This window comes from Pipra filicauda, unplaced genomic scaffold (assembly GCF_003945595.2).
Source record: "Pipra filicauda isolate LSUMZ 115617 unplaced genomic scaffold, ASM394559v2 scaffold185_size1782982_pilon, whole genome shotgun sequence".
Lineage (NCBI taxonomy): Eukaryota > Metazoa > Chordata > Aves > Passeriformes > Pipridae > Pipra > Pipra filicauda.
The window spans coordinates 1,024,834-1,051,662 of NW_024104293.1; the positions used below are offsets into that span (position 1 = coordinate 1,024,834).

At 44.9% G+C, this 26,829-nt stretch overlaps 1 protein-coding gene and 1 long non-coding RNA gene across 4 annotated transcripts in view; one reads left to right on the forward strand and one right to left on the reverse strand.

The window, feature by feature from the left end:
* The first annotated feature begins 897 nt into the window (after positions 1–897).
* LOC113989145 lies at positions 898–9,379 on the forward strand. Its single transcript, XR_005563069.1, has 3 exons — positions 898–1,248; positions 5,708–5,748; positions 6,280–9,379. It is a non-coding gene; the product is annotated as an uncharacterized LOC113989145 (long non-coding RNA).
* NIBAN1 (niban apoptosis regulator 1) overlaps positions 1,023–26,829 on the reverse strand; it is an 81,558-nt gene continuing 55,751 nt past the window's right edge. For all 3 annotated transcript variants that reach the window (XM_027723429.2, XM_039380103.1, XM_027723430.2), the window contains 9 exons: positions 16,206–16,321; positions 12,921–13,025; positions 12,664–12,826; positions 11,666–11,853; positions 11,248–11,409; positions 8,814–8,924; positions 8,124–8,231; positions 6,273–6,384; positions 1,023–5,322 (listed from right to left, as the gene is read on the reverse strand). In XM_027723429.2, coding sequence (XP_027579230.2) covers positions 3,626–5,322; positions 6,273–6,384; positions 8,124–8,231; positions 8,814–8,924; positions 11,248–11,409; positions 11,666–11,853; positions 12,664–12,826; positions 12,921–13,025; positions 16,206–16,321 — 2,762 coding nt within the window. In that variant the 3' untranslated portion in view covers positions 1,023–3,625. The remainder of the gene's footprint in view (positions 5,323–6,272; positions 6,385–8,123; positions 8,232–8,813; positions 8,925–11,247; positions 11,410–11,665; positions 11,854–12,663; positions 12,827–12,920; positions 13,026–16,205; positions 16,322–26,829) is intronic.

Here is a 26,829-nt window from a genome sequence, read left to right on the forward strand (position 1 = left end):
CAAGGAAACCGCCTCGCGCCGCCGCCGCCGCTTCCGGGACCGCCGGGCCAATGGGGGAGCGCGGCGGGGCGGGACACGTGCGCGCGCGGGGCGGGCACGTGACGAGACGGGCGACGTGGACAAAGGGAGGGGCGGACTACAACTCCCGGCGTGCACCGCGCCCCGCCCCGGACCACAGCTCCCGGCGCGCACCGCGTCCCCTCACGCCCCGCCCTCCCCCCCGCTCTCCCTCAGGGGCGGCTCCGGGCGCGGAGTGTGCGGGGGAGTCGGGGAATGGCTCGGGTTCAAAGGGACCGTAAAGCCCGTCTTATTCCACCCTTCGTACATGCCTGCCGCGGCTAAAAATGAGAGGCTCCCAACGCTTCCACAACGCCAGCGTTTCAAACATTTTGTACACATTAACCGTTATGTGCAGAGCACAATCACAGCCGATTAGACGATTATTAAAGATGCCAAATTAATATAAAATATGAAGCTGAAACTCCAAATAGCAATTCCCAGCTTCAGAAGCCAAATCTGATAACAAATAACAAGCATTTACAACACCGGGTGATATCTCAGCTTACAAACAAACACGTCTGTGTGTGATGGAATCACTGAATCACAATAAAGAACAAGGGAGAAGAGACATAGAATTGTATCATCATAGAATTCCAAAATGGTTTGGGTGGGAGGACCTTAAAGCCCATCCAGTCCCACCCTCCTGCACGGGCAGGGACACCTCCCGCTGTCCCGGGGTGCTCCAGCCTGGCCTTGGACACTTCCAGCGATGGGGCAGCTACAGTTTCTCTGGGAAATCCGTCCCGGCCCCTCACCACCCTCACAGGGAAGAATTTCTTCCCAGTATTCAACTAAAACCTGTTCGAAGCCATTCCCCCTCGTCCTGCCCTTATAAAAAGTCCCTCTCCACCTTGCTCGCAGCTGCCCTCGGGTTCTGGAAGGACACGCCTCCCTCACCCCCCGACAGCCGCCTGAGGTATATTTGTTAAATAATCCCCCCGAAACTATCACACACTCACAAAACCAGCCTCCCAGCAACGGAAGGGAAGAGCGTCTTTATTTCCATGACAAGCGTTTTTACAAAGTTCCAAGCGAAATCCAAACGTGTTTCCTGTCCTGGCCGTTACCAGTGGAAAGCCCAGGAAATCCCAGCCCTCAGCCCGCTCCCCTCGGGGTGCCCTCACCCATCCTGCCCTGGCAGGCGATTTTTTACTGCTCCCAGTGTGCAAGTGAAAAAAATCATTCCAGGTATGTGTAGGAAATTTCAAGAAAGCTACAAAAACTGGCGGAATGGGTGGGTTATTATCATTTTTGATCAGCGGTCCGAGGCAACCTTGCAGATTTCTGAGCTTGAAATGGCTGTTGCCTCTGGTAAAGACAAGAAAATGCTACTTTATCCATTTGCAAATGGACAGAAAATGTCCAAAAAGGGAAAAAAACAGTCCCCTAGCCATGAGGAACTCCAGTTTAAATCGCAGAACCAGGCAATGTGCGGGCTAAATCTTCCCTGTCCTTTCCTGTCCTACTTGTGAAAAACCTCCGAGCACCTGCTTTCAGCAACTCAATTCATGTTACAGGAAAATACTGCCCAGATCTAAGCCTGCCACAGAAATAACTCAAAAATTATCATGATGGGAATATTTATTCTGAATACTCTCTGTACGGATGTATCTAATTCATATTAGAATGAATTAGTTTCCTTTTACAGGACACTGCAGTCTTTTTTACCATCATGTTACTTGTCTTTTTCACAAAAAGAGCATTAAAAACCCATCGTGTCCCCTGATTTTAGCTAAAAGAGGCTGCTCCTGCTTAACTGTATAGCACATGGTATAAATTTGAAGTCGCTTAGCACTCAGTACCAATTAAAAATAGTTAATGATTTGTAAAAACAAACCAGCTGACAGTGAAGTAAGTAATGATTTGTTAAAAAAAAATTGGCTGGCAGTGGTTTGTGTGCTTACAAATTAGTATTTTTGCATGAAATATAGGGAGGAAACAAGTCAAAATCCTTCTGCAAAGAAAACATCTGTGACCTTCATGTTTCCATACCACAGTATGGCTTCTGGAATAAATAAGAATTGCATTTATTTTACAATAGTGACAGAGCAGTTAGTCTAGTTACTCAACAGTGTTCCTTTCTGACACAGTAATGTTTGCCTGTTCCTCTAGTGTCAATTCTGTTAGTATTAAAGAATATTTTGATAGCATTAAAAGGCTTTGCAGTTTGTTGAAGTTAAATGCCAACACGTATTATGCTCCCGGGACTTTGTTATTTCTTCTCATGTCTTTATGGGCATAAATGCTGCAGTCCTTTACTGTATTTATCATTAATCTTTGCTGTCCTGTACTGTATGATATTCAGAAACAGTCTGAAACACGGGGCCAAAATTTTAAGGTGCCTTAAACTGAGCTCTTAAGTGAGGTCTTGCACTCTAAAGCCCAATTTATTAAAATACTGGGTTTCATTTCCAAGCTTTTCTGTGCACAGTCCATAAACTTAAATGCAAATAACACATATAAGCAAATCCATGCCTAGATCATGGTTTGATATGTATGAAAACAATTGTCTCATTTTAATAACTGCTTTTTTAATGTTATTCTGCTCTCCAAAATCTAAGCACATGTAGTAACCTTTGGCTGCTTTTCACTTCAGTTAACATCTCTATTAGAAATTATATGCAATGATTATGATATTTCACAATTATTGCAACTTAACTATGTGATTTCCACACCTAAAAATGCCTACAGAACTGGGTAACTCAGTAGGAATGGGCATGGCAGGACTCAGTGTTCTGTATTAGATAGCTGTAAGTGAATCTATTTTATGGTGGGAATGAAACCAGAGAGATGCTGCTAATGGTTATAGTTATTGTAAACATTCTCATCTCTCCCTTCCATAAAATAAAACAAAATAAAATAGCTGTAAAGTGCTCTGGAAGGCTAAATAACCCAGAAGTGCACAGTGGGACTGAGAAACCTGCTCCCATACTTTCCCCATTTTAAATATAGCAAAAAGAGAAAAAAAATTAAAAAATCAGAACATTTGCTTGTCTTTAACATCTACCCAAACTTGAAAATAATTAAGTAATCAGTTTGCAGAGTTTGCTTAGAGTGTGGTTTTTGAGCAACCTACTAAATTAACCACTGGGTTCTGTTTAACTACTAAAAGATTGATTTATTTCCTGTACACTGCATGCAAATACTAAAAGCACCTTCGAGTATCTATGTACCAACCACCAGGATCAGAGCAGTACTTGTCAAATCCATGCACTGAAAAATCATGAGCAACACTACGAACAGTGAAGTTGTTAAAATAAATTGATAATAGTTGGGAGTGATTTGCTTTTGAAGCATTCAGTGGTCACATTTTCAGACTTTTTCTCTAACCATAAAAGGGAGCAAATTTTAAGTGAAAGATGAGGTTTCTCAGCAGTAACCTGGTTTTAAACCAAAAAGAAGCCCATCACCTATCACTCAGGAAGAGATCTGTGGGAAACCTGGAAGAGCTGGCAATCCCACAACAAAGCCCATTTCCTCTCGCCCCAACCCAAAGGAGTATTCACAATTACACAAGGACTACTGGAGTAAATAAATCCTGCAGGGCCGGGCTGAAAAACACTTCCTACTCTTCCGAGTTTTGCTGTACACAAGTATCTTCTCTGTTTTCTTCTGTGAGAATATCTTTTACTTCTGTGCTTTTGATTTCCGTGTGTGAAGATGATTCATCTCCTGGCTCCCCCTCGCCCCCACCAGCCTCTTTATCTCCTGTGACCTTTAACGCAGCGTTAACCTCGTGCTGCTGTGGCACCAAAGAGACTGCCTCCAGCAGGGCTGTTCCTGGGTTCTCTGTATCCAAAATAGGCACTTGTGTGGAGTCTGCATGTTCAGCAGCCCTCTGAGAGGAGCTCTGTGGCCCCACCTCCACCGGGATGGTGTGGCTATTCCCTGCTCCTCCTTCCTGCCCAGCCAACCTTCTGTCTTCCGACACATTTCCTGTGTGTTCCTCTGGCTGCAACCTCTCACTTCCACAGCTTCCCACACCCGTGTACCACACGCTTTGCTTCATCTCCACCTCTGCCTTTGCCTCCTGAGGCGGGTCCGAGCTTTCCACCAGCCACTCTGCTTGTGCGCCCCTGGACACGCTCCCTAAACTCGTACTATCTGTCCCCAAACATGAGGATGGTCTCTCCTCTTTGAGTTCCACACATTCTGCTGCATCTTCGCTCCTCATCGTCTGGCTCACCTGAATTTCTGCCACAGCCACTTTGCTCAATTCACTGTTCCCTCCATTGTCCTCTTGCAACTTTATTATCTCCCCCTCACAGATCTCCTTTACGTTCTCCTCTGGAGCATCTGCTGGTATCTCAACCGCCACCATCAGCAAACTCCTTATCTCATTCACATCATCAGGGGATTTACAACTCTTCTTGTCCAACCTGCTTTCTTTTCCAGGACTATCCCCAAACTCTCCTTTCCCTGTGCTTCCACTCTGGGAAACAACTCTTTTCTCTGCACTCGCTCCTTGCTCCCTGCTTTCTTTTTTACCATCCTCTTCAAACCCTGTTCCTACTGCATTTTCACGCTGAGATAATTTTCCCATCATTTCTTTTTCTACCTCGCTTTTCTTTTCAGCATTCCCTGAAACCTCTGCTTCTGTTACACTCTCATGTGGGGAAGTCAGCTTTATCTCAGAAACTTCTTCCTGTGCTTTGCTTTCTTTTTCAGTGGCACTGACAAATGCAGCATGCGTTGCTATTCGACTCTCTGAAGTTGCCTTTTCCTCCGCTGCTCCTTCAGGTGCCTTAGGTTCTTTTTTAGGGCTGGAGCCAATATTTTTCACTGCAGTGTCAGTCCCAGAAGCTACTTTTTCCTCCACAGCTTCTTGTGGCGTCTGCAGTTCTCTCTCAGCATTCATCACACACTCTGGTTCATTCTCCACAGCGCTTTTCCCCTCTGCAACTCCCCGTTTTGTGTGGGCAGCTGGAGGGGACTCCCGTTTCTCACCGATGTCTGTAACAACCACTGCTTCACTTTTGCTGTGATCACCAGCTGCATTACCAGAGGCCTCTTTGTCTGGTGACTTTCCTTCCTCAGCATCCTTCTCCCAGGCGATTTTTCCCGTCACAACGAGCGTTTCGTCCCCCTGGCTCTCTGTGTCCGACACCTCGGCTCGGGCGGCCGAAGGTTTCTTGGCGGGGGTGGTCTGTGCCGAGCCCGAAGGGGTCTTCAGCTCCGCCAGGCTGGACACGCTCTCGCAGGGCAAATTCAGGTTATCTTCAAAGAGGTTGTGCTTTTTCAGAATGGCAGCTTCTTTTATCACTAAATAAAACAGAAGGACAGACTGTTTTGGAAAGAGTCACAGAGGGACATGGAAGAAGGTACAGTGTTTTCCTGAGTTTATGTTGTCCATTTTGATATTACAGACAACAGTAATTTTAATTTTCAACTTCTTTTCTGGGGGTGGTGATCTTATCTGTGTTCATTAATGGCACTTCAATGTAGACCTAAGCATTTCTGAAACAGAAAACTACCAGAGGATCCACAATGTACAAAGGTAATGCTTCAATGCAGAAGCAGTTACACTGAATATGTGAATAAAAGTGCCCTTGTTACATTAATTATTATACTGATATTTTTGACCAGGAGTGATAACAAGGATCTATGAAAACCTACTGTGCAATACATCTGCTTGTCTTTTATACAGGGTATAGGCAGAAGGCAGCTCCAGAGAGATACAAGTATTTTGTAAGTATTTATATTTCTATATATAATATTTATTAAGAGTAGCTTAGTTTTCTGACACAAAAGCAGAGGGTACTGCACTGGCATCAGTGAGGTACTGCAAACTGCAGCCAGCAGCTCATTTCATTTGGGGAAATTAAGTTTTGTTGCCGTTAATCTTTGTAATTGTCTTAGTCTTGCATATGGCAAAGTCTTGCCATTTAGTCATCACCAAGTCTTTGCAAATAAGGGCATCATTTCCCCATTTGGCCCAGGGAATCGAGATCAAATGAAGTTGGCATAATCACATTTTGTTAGAGAAAGGCTTGTGCCAAGCTATCACTTCGAGTTTCCCAGGTTTAGTAAAGTTGCCCCATAACTCAGATTTTAGGGCTTTCCACACATATTTAGTGAGCTAAATAAAAACACCCTGTGGTGTGTCTTGGGGAAAGTGAGGCCTGGGTCTACCAGGGGAGGACTCTGGGAAGCTCTGAAGGAAGAGCTCATGGGCTGCAATGTCATTACTGTCACCTCAACACTGTTCTCACCTTTCAGGGCCTCTTCAAGCAGTGTCTGATATAAAATGTCTTCATACACATTCTCTACTTGGATCACACTCGTGTAATCAGCAAAAATGTACTGCTCATATTTCTGCAGCTCCTGTGCAGGTGGAAAAGAAAAGAACAGATATAGAAAACCCAGGGATTCTCAGAGTCCTACAGCAACCGAACACCTTGGAGATCCATCCAGCAGGTCTTGCAATGCTCCATGTGAGCTATGACTAAAAAACTACCTATGTCCTCAATCTATTATGTGCTAATCAAACAGTATTCCTGCAGTATAACCACATTAAAAGCACTACAGATCACTGCCACCTGAAATAAACAGCTGGGGAGGAAATGCCTCACTAACTTGTTTGTCCAAGGAGGCAAATCCATGGTGCATGGGAGATACAGGGTTTGGGGTTGTTTTTCTAATAGGTGTGTAACACTTTTACTCAGTGATTTATATACAAAGGCTGTCTAGACAATAAGTGAATCATTGTTATTAAGCAGCTGCTTGGTGGTCTATAAAAAGTAAATTAGGTGACCTTCCAGAAGAGGCACCTAAATAAAAACTCCCGGAGATTTTCAAGGGAAAGGTCAGAACTTGGCTGTGCCTGTCAACTGTGCTGCACTTTTGCTTCCAGAGCTGGCTGCTCATTTCTGCAGAGGCACAAACACAAAAGGCTTGTGGGAAATCAAACAGACAGGGCTTGTGGGAAGTTTGCACCACCACAGCTCCCTCTGTCCTGTAGGACAGAGACATGAGCTGTCTCCACAGATATTGCAGGTGATGAAATGCTTGTTCCTGTGTGTAGACACCCTGTCACAAAGGCACTGCTGACACTCTACAAGAAACTATTACTTTGGGGATACTACGGAAAGTAGAGAGACATAAAGAAAAGATTGGTTTAAAATATATTCTTGGAAGTTTCAAGTTTTAGTATTCCATAGTTTAAAGACCCGTAAGCATAACTTGGCACAACATTTGTTTTTAAACTTGGCTTGGAAACTGAAACAAGCTGGAGAGCAGAAACAAGAGCAGCACACCATTGGTGAGAGCTCCCAGCATCCAGGAATGGATGGACATCAATGGAAACAGAAGGGCAGGGAGGCTGGGATGGCTTAGGCAGGTACAGTGACAATGCAGGAGGTCACCCACAGGCTTCCAGAGGGTTCAGACTGTTTATTCTGAGCCAAGGTGAACAGCATTCCAACAGGCCCCTGATGCTGCCACGCTGATAACATCTACCATCTCAACAAAACTCTGACAGCCACATCTGCTGACTGCTAACATGGCCTGTATGATTCAGGGCAACAGAGATCATCTCTGTGGGATAATTTCTTGTTTGTTGACTCAATGCTTCCATTTAAAAGCACTGACAGCAAGGGCATGGCCTGGCTCCTGCCGCTCCTGCTGCCCCAGGAGGCCTTGGGTGCTGAAGGAGGTCGCTGGCAGAGGCTGTGCATGTTCCCAGCTGTGCCTTGGGGTGCTGCTGAAGAGGAATGAACACAAGGACCAGCTCATCACCTACATCCCAACTGCCCAGAGGAGTCCCATCTGGGGGACTTCAGATCTCTAGAGAAGAAAGGAACCAGGGATGGGCAAAGGACTGCCACTACCTTTGAGCAAGCAAGCTGTACCTACTGTTTCCCTGTTTCCTGAAATCTTCCTTATGCCCCACACCCACCCAAACCATGAACTGGAAAATCTAAGCCTGTTTGGCCAAGCAGGCAGCTGACCTGCACAGCCCTCTGGGAGAGAACAGCTACAGTGTTAAGGACTTGCTGACAAGGCATTATTCCTTCCCCGCCTTTTATTATCGGGGTTGGGTATTTTTAATCCCAGAAACCTACTGGTTTGCATGTTGAAGCCAGGCTCTTCTGCATTGTGGGCAGGGTAATCTGTACCAGTGCTTCTTGGAATATCTTCTTCCTGATGGTGCTGCTGTCATAGTCATATTGCTGTCAGAACACAGAACAGAAACAAGCCCGGACGTGCTCGGGGTTACTAATCACTCACGCGAGGAACTGGTTCTTGTTATCCTGTCACTGGTGCATCAGAGGTGCACTCAGGGCTTTGAACTGCCATGCAGGTTATTCCAGCTTTTGCAAAACCACTCTAAAATCTAGATTTCTGGCATCTCTTTCCATTCTTGTTTTTTTATACTTAGGCTAGAAACAGCCCCTGATTGCCCTCCCCAGGTATTTCAGCACTGCCTCTTCCGAGAGGAACAAATTCTAGGGGCAGGCTAATTATACAGTTAATTAAAACTTTTATATCCAGATTCACGGCATCATCATAATCTGATTTAATTGCAATTAAAGGGACTGCACATGCAAGTACTTTTAAAATGGTCTGCCCAGAACCAGGTTTTACCCCTCAAAGGAGCAGTTTGCTACGTGCCACTGAATTAGTATTTCCAGCTGGTTGGTAGGAGATATCTCCTTTCAAATACAGAGATAAATTCATATAAAATATATTCCCTTTTCCTAAAAAGGCAGAACCCAAGGACTTCCTGTCCAGAAGTGCTACACAAAGTTTACCTTCAGCACCCTCAGCTTGACTTTTTCAATGGTTGTTGCCACTTTGGCCGAGTCTGCCTGGTGACTTGGAGAGAAGAGCTGCTCAAAAGTATAAACTGCATTTTCCATCAGCTGAAAAGAACCATTTAAAAGATCTGTTAATAAGACCGGTAACATAAAATTCATGCAAACATGATAAATGTAACTGTTAATTTGTGTTTTGGAAAAGGTGAAACAGAGAAAGAATAAAGGGCCTAAGATGGATAAATATTTCAGGTACTTTAGATGACTGTGGAAGGGGTAGAAGAGCCTCGTTTAGATTGCAACACTCAGTTTTGGAATGGGAAACCAAAAAGAAGATTATCTAATGCAAGAGAATACAAAAATGTAACTCTCTCAATGTCTATCTGGAGTTTACAGCAGGTCAATACTACAAGTCTGCTCATGTAACTGAACAGTTCTATCAGCAAACATACTCAGAGTGGATTAATTTATATTGTCCAAAAATTTTCTGCTGCATTTCAGTTCTCTGAAGGGCAACATGCACTGAAAATGCTGCAATAAATAAAGAAAATTAAGCCTTGGTATCACTGTCATGCTGTCACAGCTTTCTTGCATAGATTTGATCTCATGTCACCACCCAAAGTGATGGTGACAAAACCAAAAAGTAGAATTGATTATCTATATATAAAGACCACAGACAAAACTTACTATCCCTAATAAGAAGACTCCCATTGACTTCTACCATTAATCATTAATAAATAATAATAATACGGCAGATATTTTTAAGGTAATTAATAATTAGCTACCCTTATAATACCAATAATAATCAGCAAAAATCACAGAGTGCAATAATTTCTCACAGAATTATGTTGAGCTGGTATTTACCATATTTTCAGGTTATCCAAAGATTCATTAAAAACATTAAACCCCTGCTCTGAAAATATCTTTCAGACAAACAGTCCCGCAGGTGTTAATCGTGTCTATTTAATGAGGTTTTGCCTTTTTTTAGCTGTTTCCGTTCAAATTTTAATATGTTCTGATTGGAGATGCCCACGGGGCTGTCCATTCATGCCAGTTGACCACTGTGCTCCCAAATTTCCTAGAACTGGCCACTAGAGGATGCCAAGTTCCCAAGGCAAGGAATGCTGCTCCACCTCTGCCCGAGTCAGGGCTAAGCCAAATGCTCCTTTTAATTAAGACAACACGAACACAGACATGTCTGATTTTACTCATCAATAAAAGAACTGTCCATGGACACAAAGGGAAACTACTCACTATTTTTATGAGGAAAACACCAGACTTTTAAAAAGAGAGAGATGCAATAACAGCATTTTTAGAACAACTCGTGCTATAATTGAACTCATTTCTTGTTATTTTGACTCATACACTGTTTAGGAAAAAAAAAAACACTGCTTGGTTTTATGGGATTTATTTTCTGTCTAATTCTTTCTCTTGACTCATGGTCTTCACTTAGTGAAAGACACTTTATTTGGCAGCTTTTTTGAATGGTCTCCCTGAAAGACCCAGACATGAGATCAGAATTTGATTTTTGAATAATTCTTTGGCTGCTGGTCATGGCTGTACATAGAAACGCTGCTTTTAGGAAAACCCTGTCCCTGCACTCGTTTTCCATATTCATAACTCCCACTCCATAGATCTGGACCAGCTCCACTTCACAAGATTCCTGACTACATTATTTAGTTTCCCAACCACGGATTAAAATCACAGGATTCAATTTAGAGCTACAAGGGCAAGTGTGCCTTGTGATCTGGCAAGTGAAATAAGTCTGCTGGCCAGCTCCTAAGAGACTTCTGGCCAGGCATCCAGAAGGAATGAAAGCCAGGCCTAATTCCAGCCTATACCAAAACACACAAGAGGGGACAAAGAGGTGGAGTTCATTTTTCACCTGAAATGATGTCAGCACTTCCCCCAATCCCCTGAAAACTGAAGCTGGATAAAGCACCTACATCCTTAGACATCATCTGTCTCCAAGTAATTACCAGTTTCTAACATTAAAATGACTTTTTTTAATATAAATGAGAAAATAAACTACCAAAAAGGAGACATTCCATTTTGGTAAAATATATTTAAGGCACTTCCTGAAAAATCCTTCCCTCCTGGGAATGGGAATCAGGTAGATTTTAGCCACCCCATTGGTTACAAGCACAACTTCGCTGGGTGCTGAGACACTGGGAATTCAGACCATGAAGGTTCGGAGAAGAGATTATCCATCCAAAATTTTTGTGCCTTGCTGAACGACTCACAGACACACAACCTCCCAAATACAAACCCCAAGCAGCACCCAGGTGATCTCCTCAGGTTTTGTTCTCTCTGCTTTGACTGAGAGAGTCTCTGGGACTCGAGCACAGCTTTTATCAAGATCACTTCCAAGCAGATTAGCAGGACGATCCTAACCTGTTCTCCCGGGAGGAAAAGCTGGATCTTACAGTACCTCTTGCATGAAGTTCTGTGTCCTCTGAATCACAAAATCAATGTGATAGACCTTGAAGCGACTCTTGAGGTCCTGCAGGAGCTCCTGGAGGAGGTTCACCTTCACATAGCAGGGCTCCATCTTCACGGAGTTGAAGGGCAGGTTCATAAGCTGATCCACGTTCTGCATTCCAGTGCAGGAAGAACAGGTTTCCAGGGAAAGCAACCAGAGGTGAATTTTTAACAGAGAATGTAACAATTTGGCCTTAAACCAAATTCTGGAATCTACCTTCTAGTTGCACAAATACCACTTGACTTTCTAAATGACAAACCCAAGCATTAACTTACTTCCACCCGGGAAAGCAAATACTGCTCTCAGCCAAGTTCTAACCAGGAGGTCCTAGCTCTAATATAAAGGCTCCAAACATATTTTGTCTTACCTCCTTTAGCTTTGTCATGTCATTGGTCTTCTGGAAGTCCTGGATGATGTCATTAACTTCTTTCTCAAAAAGCGAGCGGACTTCCGTGAATCCCGAACTGACGGGGCCCATGAGCTCCTCGAGTATGGAGGCGAGGAACGGCTGGATGTTCTCTGTGCAGCACTTCTGGGCAGGCTCAGAGACAGTGGCTGGAGGGTCACACAGCATAAGGGTTGCATTTAGAGATACAGCGACGAAGTAATGGGAACTGATCTACTTCACAAGGAATTCTATGGTTCCGTAGCTTTTCCTGGAGTTACACCCCCACAAAGATGCTGCGGGTGATGAAAGGAGAGCTCACAGTTTTATGAGTGACAAAGAAACCTCTCTTCTCATGCCTCACCTAAACAGCAGCTGCTGGGGGCACTCTGAGAGCAGGGGAAAGGGCAGCTCTAGGTATCAATTACCAGGAATTTATTTATTTATTTGCCAGCTTAAGCAACACCAATAATGTTTTCTCTGCTTTGTAAACTCACTTGTATATTCACAGCAAAATTATGATTACCTGACATTAGTTTAAAACCACCTAGGAAGCCCTTGGGTTTAAGAGCTCTTTGGTAGCCTATGAATTTGTCACATAACCAGAACCTGGCTTTGTGGTGCATTCCTAGAAATCAGGTCAAAACCACTCCTCTTTTAATTATGCTCATGTGACCTGTATCTTCACTACCTAAGGCTGTGCAAGTCAAAATGAAAGCAGAATGAACAGCTCTGATCAGGCTACTCAAAACCTGTCAGCTCCAGCCTGACAGGACGTGGTGTTTTCACAGACACAGCAGCCACAGGTGTCAGCTCCCAGCAGAGGCAGCGCAGGCTCAAAGCATTTGTTGGCTGAAAATTGGTGTCTCCAGCTGGATCTTTCAAAACACACGAGGATTTCAAAACAATGACATCTGGTCATTCAACACAATGGGAAACTTTAAAAAATTGCTCCAAAGCACAGCTGTTCCTCCACTGACCTTTGATTTTTCCAGCTAAGAAGTTCTTGGAGTTCAGAATCTGATCCATGTCTGAACGAATGGTTCCTTCAAGAGTTTTTGCAAAGTCTCTGCATTCTTCTTTCAAGGTACTTAATCCTTCTGCCACTTGCTGCTGGACTAAGCCATAAGTTTCTTCTACGATCTAAACCCAAATTAAATTAAGAAGCAGAGATCAGAATCAGCACCCACAGGGAGTTGCTTTGAGAAACAGCTACTCTGCAAGTCTCAGTACTTACACCAAACCAGGCCCGCTTCCTATCATTCCTCTTCCCCTTCATTTTAGGCAGGATCATAGTCTGAAGGTTAGGCAGGAGTTCCTCCATCACAAGGTTGCTCAGGATCTGTAAGGTCAGAATGACGTGTTCACACACTGCTCTCCACCGGAAAACTGAGCACCTGCATCACAGTGATGTGCAGAGGCAACCTCAAATATCCAGGGGCTGAGCTGGCCCAGGCTACCAGGAGGACTGGATTTAAAACACTAGGAAAGCCTGAGGGGAGCTCCATGCATTTCATCCAAAGCAATTTTCACTGTAAGACTTGAAGGTACCAGGCAAGGACTGACAGCAGATGAACCAGGATGCCTGCTGGAGTTCACAGCCTGCTATTATGGAATTGCCATGTGCAAATCAATGGAGCTAAAATGATTCATTTCAAGGGAGAAATCTGATCAAAACCACTGAAAAGCTGGTTTGCTGACTACTGCTCCCCCAAACTGACCTCGCCCTGGGATGCTCCCACCCTCCCAGAGGAGATATCATGGGAGAGAAATTGTGCTGAGGAGTCATCAAAGAATATTTCTGACAGGAAGATCACTGGCCAAAAAAAGGAAGATATGACTGAACCAATTTGAATCTCCAGCACTTTTCTGGGTGAGCACCAACTGCACAGCTTAAACAAGAAAAGCAGGAGATCACAAGAAAAACAGGATAGAGGACAGAAGTGGAACCCAGTAATGTGGGTAATCTGTGAATCAAATTATTCTACTCTACATGATTTTTTTAATTAACTTTTGTTTTCAAAAAATGTGTAACGTGATCCAAAAGATTCATTAGTTCCAACCTAATCCTGAGGCAAAAGGGATGAAATAAATAGCTCTTGGAGTTTGTGAAAGATTTTCCAAGCAACTTCTTTTGTCATTAAAAGACAACTATACTGGTCTAAAACCAGTCAAACTTTCACCCTGTAGAATTCATATACATTCAAATCTCCTCCCAACACCTCCAGATTTTTGAACAAAACCCATATGAAATCTATAACCTAAGAAGGTATTGGTGACAAAGGTGCACCACAGCAGAAAGGCAGGAGGAAGAAAAGAGTCCAAGGGACTTCTACACACCAAGAGTTCATGATGGAACGTAGGAAAACTGAGGAAAAGGAATCACTGCCCCGTTCTTTGATTTTCTAAACTGACACTGAGCACTTTTATCCCTCAAGCACATTTTCACTTTGGATTCAGTGGTTGCAGAGGAGACCCATCACCCTCTGATCCCAGCATCTAACTGGCAGTCCGGTCTGGCAGATGGTTCCAGTCAGAAAGGAAAGACACCAGACTGGGAATACAGATGATACCAATTTGGGGAGTAGTCCACGGGCTGGCAAGCAAGGCTGCTATTCAGAGGGACCTCGATGGGCTGAAGAAATGGGTGGACAAAAACCTCACGAAGTTCAGCAAAGGCAAATGCACAGTCCAACATCTGGGATGGAACAAATCACAGAGACAGAGCAAGCCCAGGAAAAGGCCAACAGAATGCATCTGAAGGTGGGGTCCATTTCTCACTTACTCTGGGTAAAGGATGTGCCCAGAGAAGCTGTGGCTGCCCCATCCCTGGAAGGGTCCAAGGCCGGGTTGGACGGGGCTTGGAGCAACTTGGGCTAGTGGAAGGCAGGGGTTGAGATGGGCTATAAGGCCCTTTCCAACCCAAACCATTCTGTGATTCCGTGATTCTTTCTCACCGGTTTCAGAGGAGTCTCACAGAGAGAGTACACAGCCCTCCTGGCTCTCCAGTGGAACCTGAGCAGGGTTTGTGCTCAGTGATGAACATTTGAACCCAGCTCTCCTTGCTTCAACAACAGCCCAGCACGGGCCACATTCAGGATCACGGCCCTGATGCTCCCAGCTGCTGGCTGAGCCAATACAGAGTGCAGAGACACCCTCCCAGCGTTCCCTTTTCATCCTGTCACTGCTCCCTCACTCGTGTCAGAGCTTCCTGGCGCTGAACCTCGTGTTTTACAGCTGCTGGAGCGGGTTTGAGGCACCAGCACCAGCACAGGGGAATGGCAGGAACTCAGACAGCAAAAGGACGGGCTCTGACTGTGTGCCAGTGCAACACAAAGCATGAATAGCTCCTACAGAAATATAACACACAGTGGACTCTGATATCCCTCTGCTATACCTACAGTAGGCAATGCACTATTGCCATAGCTTCATTTATTGAAGTACTTACAGATTATGCCACAGCAGCACTTCACATTCAGCAAATATATTTATTGGCATTCTGCAGGGATTTTTACAGCAACAAATTGCAGCCTGCTGTGTTCCAAACCACTCACTTAGGTTGGATATTTGCCTAAAATAATTAGCGTGTTTGGTCCAAGCAGGCATGAGAACACACTACACTTACAGAATGAGTTATTACCAGGGAGATAATAGTGGAACTAGGCTGGATGTCTTCTGATTACAGCTCTCTGGAGGTATATGGGTTATGAGTAAGTTGTTGGCAAGCAAAAGCAAAAATAAAACATGAAATGAAACTAGCACTATAATAGCTCCATAACTGGAGGGAGGAGGGGAGAAGAGAAAACTCTCACTCCCTCCACAGGAAGGATGGAACAACTTGTAGTGAGGAATTTATTATCAGATGCTAGCATGAAACGTCAGTCCCTGACATGATGGCACTGGAAAGGACACTGTTTATAGAATTTTCTCTGGTTTGCACCCTTTTCAGCATTTCAGAGGTAGGCTGCTCCTAAAAGAATAATCTGGTTTCTTAAAACAAAACACTCTCTTTGGGTTTTTTTCCACTCTCCCAAAGGGAAGCCTGATTTCATCAAGGAAAACACCCAGCAGCTGGTACTGAAGTAAACAGTTGCTGCTGAGTGCTCAGTGCTTTGGAAAAAGAATTATAAATCAGGGCCCAAATATCTCAATTGCCCTAGAAGAGGCATGGAGCGATGCCAGAGGGATTGGTGGAGTTACCTCAGATACTGTCAGTGCTTCAAAGCCACACACTCAGGTGTCCAAATATGGACGCAGACCATTTCTGCAGAACTGAAGTACACACATTTTTGGTGTTTAAGTGTGACTGTTACTATGCAAGACTCTGTTTCAGAAGTTCTTATTAGAAAAGAATTATCACTTACATGTGAGTCAGAAGTATCTTAAAATCTCAGGTATTTCTACCGACTGAGTTTTCTTTTTAAAAATGCCATTTTTTCCCAAGGGGCTTTACAATCTTCACTGTGCTCAGAGCTGCCATATTCGAAGGCAAAAAAAAACCCCCAGGAATATATTCTTTTACCTCTTTTTCATTGCCAGTTATCATTTCCCACGTCCCATAGTGGCCTTTCTCCTGCCGGAAGAACTGAATGGCTTCTAGGAACGCCTTGACTTCATACGTGGTCTGCTTGAGGAAATCTAGGGAAAACAAAGAGGGACACAAAAGGATTTGCCCATAAATAACCCTTAAAAAACAACCACCCTCCTCTGCTGACCCATTTTCCCATTCCACATGCATCCAGCAGCAATGTTTTTAAATCGTTTCCTAAGCCTGAGTGCCTGAAGACCTTGAGCTTTCATTAAGATGCTGAACTATCCCACTGCACAAATGAACTATCACAGGCCATCCCATCCAAGCTGGGAAGTTAAACCAACACCAGCAAATGGAGGAAGAGGAGGGAAGAGTTTTATGGCATCAAACCTTGTCCATGTAGACTTTGATAAGGCAGCATTAACCTATGAAAGCTCCTCCCCTACACTGATACCTGTGAACAGTGTAGGATGGCACATAGGAAGACTATGACATCATGTAGCAGGGCCAAAAGTTGGGAATTCTCCCTCTTTAACATAATGATAGTCAGCTTATTGTGGCATGTTGTGTGCCTTGATAACTTACTAAAGCCTCAGTTAACACTCCCCAATATATTTTAGTTCCTTTGTTTTATAAGGAAACTGATGACTGAGATAATTTTTCATGGATGTCCAACAAAACAGATCTAGAAAAGGTAAGCACTGTGCTCACACCAATTAGCACAAAAACTTCTGGCAGCATCGTGCTGCTTTCCCTAAATATTTCAGGAATGTTTACCCACAGCTCTGGAGTAGCTGGTTATTGTCCAAGGCCACTGCTGCTGGATGGTGGCACTTCCCAAAACAAAGTGGTAGCTTGGGGACAGACACCCTGTTGGACAAATGAGTCGCCCTGCCTCAAAATGTGGAAAAGCTCCCTGGAGCAATGTGGCTGCTTGACAAACCTGAGTTAGAAACCACCCCCTAAAGACTTCAGGGATTGAAGTGCTGTGTCTTCACTATGAAACAGAGCTCCAGGAGTATTATCTTAAAGAAAAACAAAGCCACAAGGGTTTATTGCCCCTCTCCAAGGTTTTCTACTGCAGCCTTGATCCCCTGAAGTCCTGTAGTGTTAGGAAGAAAGGAGGGAAGAACAAGAATGTTGATTCTCTCAAAGGTAATTATGCTGCTTTAAAAGTTCCTAATACATATAAACATTTGTGATGTGAAGAGTCGAGGATTAAGTCCTCAAGCCTTGCTTGTCAACCAACACACTTTATTTTGGCTTGCTCGTGGAGCTTCTAAAGAGAGAGCAGCTTTACAGGAGGTTTGCATAAGTGCCAAGGGCAACACAGGGATTATACAAATTACGGGAAGCACGGAGGATTAACCTACAGTAATGCCTGAAATGTCTCCTCCATATGCTTCTACAAAAACAACAGCTACAGAAACCTACAATTAATTTCATCAGGGCTTCACCATTGAAGCTTGAAAATGACTGCTTGAAAACAGCCCTGTAGAGATTTTATGTGCGTGGGGCAATGAGGCCTCAGATCTGCTGAGAGCCCAAATGCCAGAATTTGGCCTTTCAGAGTTTCTCCTGGCTGCAATGACTGCAGGAAGGTTTATCACACACACTGGGGGCCACTGAACCCTCCCAGTGCCACTCTCGAGATACTGCTCTTGATTTGCAGATATTTGGAGATCCAAAGAGATCACACAAATTCTCCAAGCTCATACGATGATCGAACCAGAAAAAATCAGCCAAGTGAAATCCCATCCCTGCCTTCACTGTCACCTCCACAATTTATACCATTTTTCATACCAAGTCACAAATCAGGATGCTCAAATATCAGTATTAGTTGTAAGTCAGGCTGTTCACTGCCAAGAGAACATCCTCTGACCACAGCTTTAATGAAAGCATGGGGTATTCCACCTGAGAAACGGGTGGAGCATTGCACCTGAAAGCTTTTGTCCTCCCAAAGTTGAACTCTGAATATTCTGAGGAGCAGAGGGCTGGGCTGGAGGAAGGGGGAACTGCAGCTCCCACAGCCCTCTGGTCATGACTCATGTTTTCTTTCTTCACAGCTGTGCTCCCTCCTAACCCAAAGGGCTGGATCTTGGACCTGCTGAGATGGGGATGCGCCAGTGCTGACAAGAATCTGCCCTCTAACATCATGAAGTTTTAAACTCCATGCTCAAGGGAGTATTTCCTCTCCATTCTGACTGCCCCCAAACCCGTAGAGCAGTGGGAAGAAGGTGCTAAAAATCCAAGAGTGATTCATTTGAATAGTTCATGGGAAAAACATCAAGCTGTAAGTGCCATAAAATCCCAATCACGCATTCTTTCCTATGCCAGTAAACACAGGAGACAAACACAATTATGGCAGGCTTGTTACAAAACCAGTTAAAAGTAGAAAGGAAGCTTTATCCTTCAAGGCTACTGCTTAATTTAGGCAATTTCATTCTCACTTTCCATAGGAGGAAAAGATTGCATCAGGGATAAGGCACTGAACAACCAGAGCCGGCCGGAGTGGGGCTGTGCAGAAGCTGCTGGTGAGACAGAGGCACATTCATGGGATGGGGCTCAAGAAAAGGGAATTGTACCCCAGCTGAAAGGAGCTGTGCTGCACATCCTCCACCCCTCCAGCAGGGAAGAGCCAGGCCTTCTGTGCAGCACATCCAGCACTTCAGGAAGGGGCTGCAGGATGGCAGGCACAGCAAAGGCAGGAAAACAAGGAATAAGCTGTTGGGGCAGCCCTGCCTGCGTGACAGACAGAGGATGGGCCGTGGGAGAGGGAAGCACATGCTGCAGCTGCAAAGGGGGCGGGTGGTAAAGCCCAGTGGTATCAGGAACGACTGTTCTCCAGGAGAAAGGATGACACGTGCTCCCCTCTCCTGAATGCCCTCACAGGGGCTTCCCTCCAAAACATGTGGCACCTCTCAGGAGTGATCCATCTGTCCTGCTGTTTGGAGGGAGCGCAGCATGTTAGGGGAGCTTGGTGCTGTGGTGGTTGTAGGTCTTCCTTACCCAAATCCCACCCAAATCCATGAAGTTTACTGAATGTCCTCTGGCAAAAGGCTGGTGAGGCTTTACAGGTACCCAGACTGATGCTGTGTGCTTAATCCAGGCTGCTCTGCTCTTGGAAAATCACCCAAGTGCCTTTTCCAGCTCCTAATGAATGTAACATCCACTTATTTGTGGAGATTAAAACAAAATTCTGTTTAATTTTAAAATAAGAAAACCCACCTAGACACTCGACATACCAAAATGTGGAGCCCAATTTTAACAACAGGTAAGATATGGCTACCCATAGATTCCTTTCCTAAACACAACAGAGTAACTGCTTTAAAGCCCCTATTGAAAAGATGGAAGCACATCTGGAAGCACCATGACTTTACCTCAGTCAAAACACTGAGGAGCTCCATGCAAAAACTCCTACAAATAGGCCCTGTTACCAGGAAGGATGAGTGCTGCAGCTGCCTCTGGCTAAAACTGGACTTCCAGCAAAATCCACATAACATGAAACATGAACATTCCAGTTCAAATTGTGGATCTGTGTATACTGCACACTGCTGCACAGGGCTGCTGTTGATGATGTCTGATCACTTAGAGGATGATTTTTCTTAATTCCAGTCAAAGGAAGAAGCCATTATAACATTTAAATAGCTGTTAAAAAGTGATTATTTCAATATCCAGTTTAAACTCTGTGTCCCTCTGAACGATAATTGTTATTAATGGCACTTGGGGACATGGTTTAGTGGTGGCCTTGGCAGTGCTGGGTTAATGGTTGGATTTGATGATCTTGGAGGGCTTTCACAACCTTAGTGCTTTTAGGATTCCATTCAAACTCATTACTGCAGCATGAAAGAGGCTAAAATGGTCATCAGACATCAGGAACGACAAAAACAAACTGAGTGCCCCTATTGCAATCCAGTAAATGTCTTCCTCCCACGTGGGCTTTTCTTGCAATAAATTCATTACTTTTACTGTTAATAACAGTGCAGGGGTATATTGACTGTGGATAAAGTGCTTCACCAAAGTGAGCTACACCATGGAGAGTAATCTCAGCTTTTTGGCTGACATTTCACAAAAAGCTGAGGCCCAAAGGCACAGATGAACAAGTGTCAAACCAGAATCCAGGAGTCTGAGCTCACAGAGCATGGGTTTGACTTCCAGAAATGCTGACTCTGACACAAGCCCCATCACTGAGCACCAGAGCTCGGAAGGAATCCACCCTGGCTTCATCTGCTCCCCGCAGCACTCCCATCTGCAGTTGGGTGACAGCGAATATCATGTTCCAGGCAGCCCCTGAATCCTTCCTGCAGGTCATAATTGCTATGGAAGCACTCTGGCCTCCAAACAGAGCTGTTTTTACAGGAGCTGATTGTGTCCAGGCCCGCAGGCCTCGCCTGGCTCTGCCTCCCAGCTCTGCTCAAATGTCTCTTCCCAGACAAGTCACTCACAACCCCATACAAAGAGCCCATGATGCTTTAATTCCCTCCTACAAGACAGCAGGGCACAGGAATATCCCCTCAAACCATCAAAACCAAAGGCTGGCTTTGGCTGAAGAATGAGGAAGGCAGGAGGACAGTCCCTGCGAGGAGATGAAGGTGACCAAGGACTCGAGTTTGGTGCTGTTTCACAGCAGAATGTCACTTACTATTAATTTTTGGAACATGATAAATGAATAGAAACTGCATTTCAATTTATGCTTTTCCTTGCTTCTTCAAATATTTGGTGGAGAGCTGGCTCTGGTGAAGGCAGTGCCAAAACACCTCTTTGTAACAACTCTTTCTTGTTGGTCACCTCATAGAGCATTTTCCTGGGACAAGAAAAATCTCTGTGCAGGGATTGGTGAAGGGCCTTCCTTCTTGTGATGCTACAAATACACAGTAGGAGGTAGATAAAAAATACTTGGAATTTTACGTCCAGTCTCAAAAGACAGTGCTTCCACCCCTTATTATTTCCTCAACAGATCAGATTTCATGCTAAGAAATGCAAATTACGGTTTTTCCCATTTTCTCATCCTTCCAAGTCACCCCCCTCTCACCTTGGCATCTGTTTCTTCCAAATATATTTAAATTGATGCTTTTCCCCTGCTTTCCATTACACAAGCTCTTCAAATAAAAAAAAAATCATTTCCACTGATTTTTTTCTTTAATTCAGTTCTTTGCAAACAAAAGCTGGTAAAAAAGAAAATACACCCCCCCAAACCAACTAAACAGACAGGACACTGCCATCTCTTGTACTGGTACTTCAAAGGTAGTGCTTACACACTGCCAGCCACCAAAGGCTTTGGGGTGAAGGCAGCTGGAGAGCATCAGGGAATAAGAGACGTTCCTGCAGTTAAGGAATCACTCTGCCAGCCTCCCAACACCACAGCTGGGAACTGCCCAATTAATAAAACAATGAGCATGATGAAAAATGATTTCCCTTCCTAAGAGCTCACGTGAGCGCCCAGCACATTTTCAGAGCTGATGTTGTCAGGTATCACAGGCAGCCGTAAAAAGGCCATGGCCATCAACTCCAACAAAATAAAACTGTGGGAATATCTGCCTCCAAAAAATGAGCAAATGGTCCCAACCCAACAGAGATGTCAGGTAAAAAAAGGAGAGAATCCACCTGCTTGAACCTGGGGAGATGAGGAGACCTCAGGAAAAGATAGGTTGCCCAGGGCTTGTAAAACAGCTCCAGCACCGCTGGAAATGATGCTCTGAATGAAGGGACACCCCATTTCCTGTAACAAAACAGAGTCCTGGCGTGGCAGTGCCCAAAGTGAGAACAAAGTGAAATGCAGAGAATGCCCTGGGCCAGAGAGGCAGCAGCCTCCCAGCTCTGATGATCTCTGAGAGCACTGAGCTGCCCCATCCTTCACAGACACGTGGTGTGAGGCTGCAACCGCCAACAGAAGCTGCAGGAGGTCACTTCCAAAGGGGATACAACCCTGCAATAACATGCTGTATTTACTGCAAACACAGTTTGGCAGCACAAGTTCCCTCTGAGACCACCAAACCAGCACTGAGCAGGGTTAACTGTTTGACTGGCATCACACAGTGCCCCTGTAAAAGCTGTTCAAAGCAGCACCAGACAGGTCACAGGGAACCTGCCTCTGATGGCACCAGCAGCTCTGTGTTCCATCACCTAAAACATGAGTGAACACTGCACAAACACACCTAAAGAACCACATTATCACTTATCTCTGATAATTTCCAAGCACTTTCCAAATCAGCTACTGTATTCCTGGAGCAGGTGGGAATCTGGAGAAGAGAAGGCTCCGGGGTGACTTTACTGCAGCCTCTCAGTAGCTGAAGGAGCTACAGGAGAGCTGGAGAGGCACTTTGGACAAGGGCCTGGAGAGACAGCACAAGGGGCAATGGCTTTGAGCTGAAGGAGGGTAGATTTAGATGGGATATTGGGAAGAAATCCTTCCCTGTGAGTGTGGGGAGGCCCTGGTACAGGGTGCCCAGAGAAGCTGTGGCTGCCTCTGGATTCCTGGGAGTGTCCAAGGCCAGGTTGGACGGGGCTTGGAGCAGCCTGGGCTGGTGGAAGGTGTCCCTGCCCATGGCAGGGGGTGGAATGAGATGGGATTTAAGGTCCCTTCCAACCCAAACCATTCCAGGATCCTGTGATTCTGTGATTTCCCTGCTGAACTTTGAAGCTGGAGCCTGAGCACCACCTCACACCTGCACAAATGGGTGGCCTCACAGCCCCTAACACACATCAGGTGAGGGGCACAGGGCAGTGGCTCTTCTGCACCACCCCACGCTCGATAACACGTCAGAAAAAGAGAATCAGCCCGAGGTGAGAGAGGCAGGAAGACTGTAATGGCAATTAGGATTTTAGCACATTCACCATCTTGGGTGTTTCAGGATGAATGTCACTCCTCCAGACTGAAAATCCTCCCCACAGTGTAGGCAAGCAGGCTGGCTGGAACAGCAAGGACTGAAGGAACTGATGCTGTAGAGCAACAACATCCCAGAAAGAGGAAAAATAGTCTTATTTGAAGCAAAATATTCTCTCTTATACAAAAAAATTCCATATTGTGTCCTAAAAAATGTCATGAGTTTAGCAGCTCCCCACAAAGATATTTATAGTGAAATGGTTTTGAATGTTATGACAGCATTAATATTGCTCTGGAACTTCACACGTCAGGGCAGGGCAGTTGTGCCTCAAACATGTCTGGGGAAAGAGCAGCCAGGGTCTCATGGGGATCACAGGAGATCTGACCTTATGAAACACAAAGCAATTTAATTAATCAAAGTGCAGCAGCTGCTGTGAGAGGAGCCAAGTCCTGGTAGATGAAGGACTAAATACTGCCTTCATTTGTACCTTTTCCCACCCCAAATTACCACACAATCCTTCCAAAAGGCCTCACTTTCATCCCAGTGCATGAGGCCATTTTTCTTTAATGTCATGAAAAGCAATTTCCTCCTCAGTTCTACTTTAATTGCTCCTTCCACATCCATCAGAAGCAGGCAACAAGGAAATCCTTCCCTTCAGCTGCCCCCTCTGGAGAAGCAAAGCCACCCTGTTTGTGGCATGAAGGCTCAGAAATCCTTCCAAAGTGCTGTTTGGACTCGAGACAGCTGCTCTGCTCTTATATGGAGACACAGATGTAGATTAATATACAGACATACATATCCTTCTCTTAACTATTTCATGGCAGCTTCTCAACCTTTACCAACACTTCAGCAATTATTCTGAACTACAGTCCAAGAGCTGGTAAGTCCTACATGTACTATAAACATGTACCATAGGAAAGTTAGAAATAACTATGAGAAAAATGACTATCAGATAAATTTAGAGTTAAAAATGTGGACACAGAGAATGACAACCCTAAAAGTCAGAGATGGAGAAAAAAATCTGCCCCTGTCCCAGTTGTCTTGATGTAGCCAAGCCCCTCCTGAGCTTAAAACTACATTTTGTCTTTGTCTCTTGCCTCGTGTATTTTTTTCCTTGTACTTATTTCATGTATTTATTGCTCAAAACAATTTTTGGTGTTGTTCCTGTTGAAATTGGAGATGACAGGATATGGTTTTTGAAAGTCCCTCAGCTTCCTGTGTCAGGAGGGTGATTCTCAAGATAACGGATGTGAAATCAAACCAGATGAAAGAAAATAAAATCCTGAAGTGAAACTCTGGGTCTCCCAGAACAAGCCACTTGTAGTTTCCTTCTCATCACACAGACTTCCCTCTATCCCAGCACCAAGGGGTTGGGCCTCTTCCTTTTTAGCAGGAAATACGAAGTGAAACAACATGCAGAAAACGAGAGGACTTCCTAAAAACCAAATAATTAAATAAAGGCTTGGAAGAAACTTCAGTCTGATTTTCAGGGCATACAAACATAATGGAGAATGGGGAGTATTGGAGCACTGTGAATATTTTAAGCCTTTCCCTCAGTACTGCCATTTTGGACTGCCAGAGCATCCCCAGTGCAGGTCAGGTGGCCATTTCAACAGCCAATTCCTCCCAAAATTTGAGGAATGTAGTTTTCAACATTTCACTGAGAAAATGGGGAGCAAGAGGCAACCAAATAGGTCCAGGCTGTGGATGAAAGTGGAGAGATCATGGAGATAAGGCAAAGCAATGAATCCCATGCTGCCACCACATCTCACCTGGGAGTAATTCGTTTCCTCCACACTCCACCTCAACGCAAGCACAGCCTCTTTAAAAACCTGAGGAGTTTTAAACCTAAGCATTACATAAAATCCTACACTGATGGAGGTCTGTCCTCCAGGGACATTTGGGAAGAACAGGCTCCCTGGAAGCAGTTCCCCTCTACCCAGCCCTCTCTGAGTGCCGGGGCAGCCGGGCCGGGTCCTGGTGCCCATCAGTTTGTTGGGGTTCCTCTGCTGCTCCCTGGGCACTTGTGTTTTCATTAATTAGCCCCTAATCACAGATTTAAAAGCCTTTGATCCACATATTCGATCAATAATAAAGGGAATCATTGTCTCCTCAAACTGCCAAGCCCCCATCAATGAGTACAAAGAACAAACACAGCAGGAGCACCGGGAGGGGAATGACAGGAAAACGTGCCACCCATACATCTGAATCCCATTTCCAAGCGGTGCTCCGTGCATCCAAAGGCTTTTGTTCTGACCAGAAATCCCAGAAATACAGGCTGGGCTGGTTATTTGTACCAGAGGGACTCCAAAGAGAGGGAAGAGCTGAATGCCAGGGCGGCTCCCAGAGCAGGACCACACGCTGGGTCACTCCAGCTCTGCTGGGTGGGACAGCGGGGCCGACTCTGCTTCCTGGGGGAAAACACACTGGACCCCAAAACTCCTCCAAGGCCCTGCCTAAAGCCCAGGGGGATTCATTCCTTTCCAGGAGGGGCAGATTACAGCAAGGACAGAAAGGCAACTTCTGATCAGACATTACATCTGTCTTTGTCCTGCCCTTGCCAAATCTCCCCTGGCAAAAGTGAACTCTCTTTCAGAAGATGTGGGGTGAGTGCTGCCTTGGCTGGTGCTCTTCATCCCACTAAATCACATTCCACAATTGAACTCGAAGGGTTTTTCACATTTCTGCTTTCTTTTCAAGTTTATTAAATAAAACATACAGCCAAAGTTTACATCACAATCCTCACTACCCCCAGTACTGCTGCACGTGCCTGTAACTTTCTCAGATCGTTCACACACCCGTTTTTTGTCAGCAGAATTCTTTGCAAATAAGCCTTTAAAAAGTATTAATAAAGTCATGTTTTTCAGTCATGTGAGAATGAATATAAATCAATATGAAGACCTTGGAAAAAGAAGTTCACTCCCAGGGCAGAGTTCAGGTTACTGGGGTGCTTGTCTGTGATCATTTTTCCACTTGCAGCACCTAAGTCTCCAGGAGATGATATAACTCCAAGAAATACAGAAAATATGGGCTCCTGTTTCCTTGTCAGCTGTTAAAACCCTTTTCCTGGTGTAACAGTAGGTCCTAATCCAGACTGTCTTTTTCTATTAATCACCCTGTTGGGGTGGAAATACTGAGGCAGAGAGGATGAGCCTTGAGGAAGGCACTGGGGTGTCACTAAGCATCTTCTGTCAGATCAAAACTTGACCACAGGAAAAGCTGAGAGGGATAAATCTTGGAACAGATGCACAAATGAGCAATAGCTGAGCCATATGAAATATAATAAAGTGCAGACTTGCAGGCTTTGGAGATGGAAAGGACCTATTAGGTCATCTAAACCCAGCTTTTGCCAATTCAGGATTGGCCCCTAGAGTGATGTGCTGAACTTTATGAAAAAACCCAGGCTGCCAAAAGCTTTGTCAAGCCTGTTACACTTTGCTCCAGGAGAGAAATGAAAAACCCCAACCAAAGACCTAATGAACAGGCTTCAAGTCATGGAGTGCCAGGAAAATGATTATGTCTCCATCTCTTTACCAAGCCTTGATGAGGAACCAAGTCCAGAGGACTTTCATCCTGTACAACTGCCACAGCTAAAACCAGGCTCACCAGAACTGAAAGCCACAGAGCCAGGCTTTGGCCTCGGGTTCCTCCAGCAGCTCCACAGAGAATATTCACCGAGGCTCAAGCTACTTGGAGGTGCCAAGTGAAGGCCTGTTCCTTTCACACTGCTGCCTCCAGCCTCTGTTCATCCAGCCAGGAAATGGTATCTGGAGCTGCTTGCTCTGGGAGGC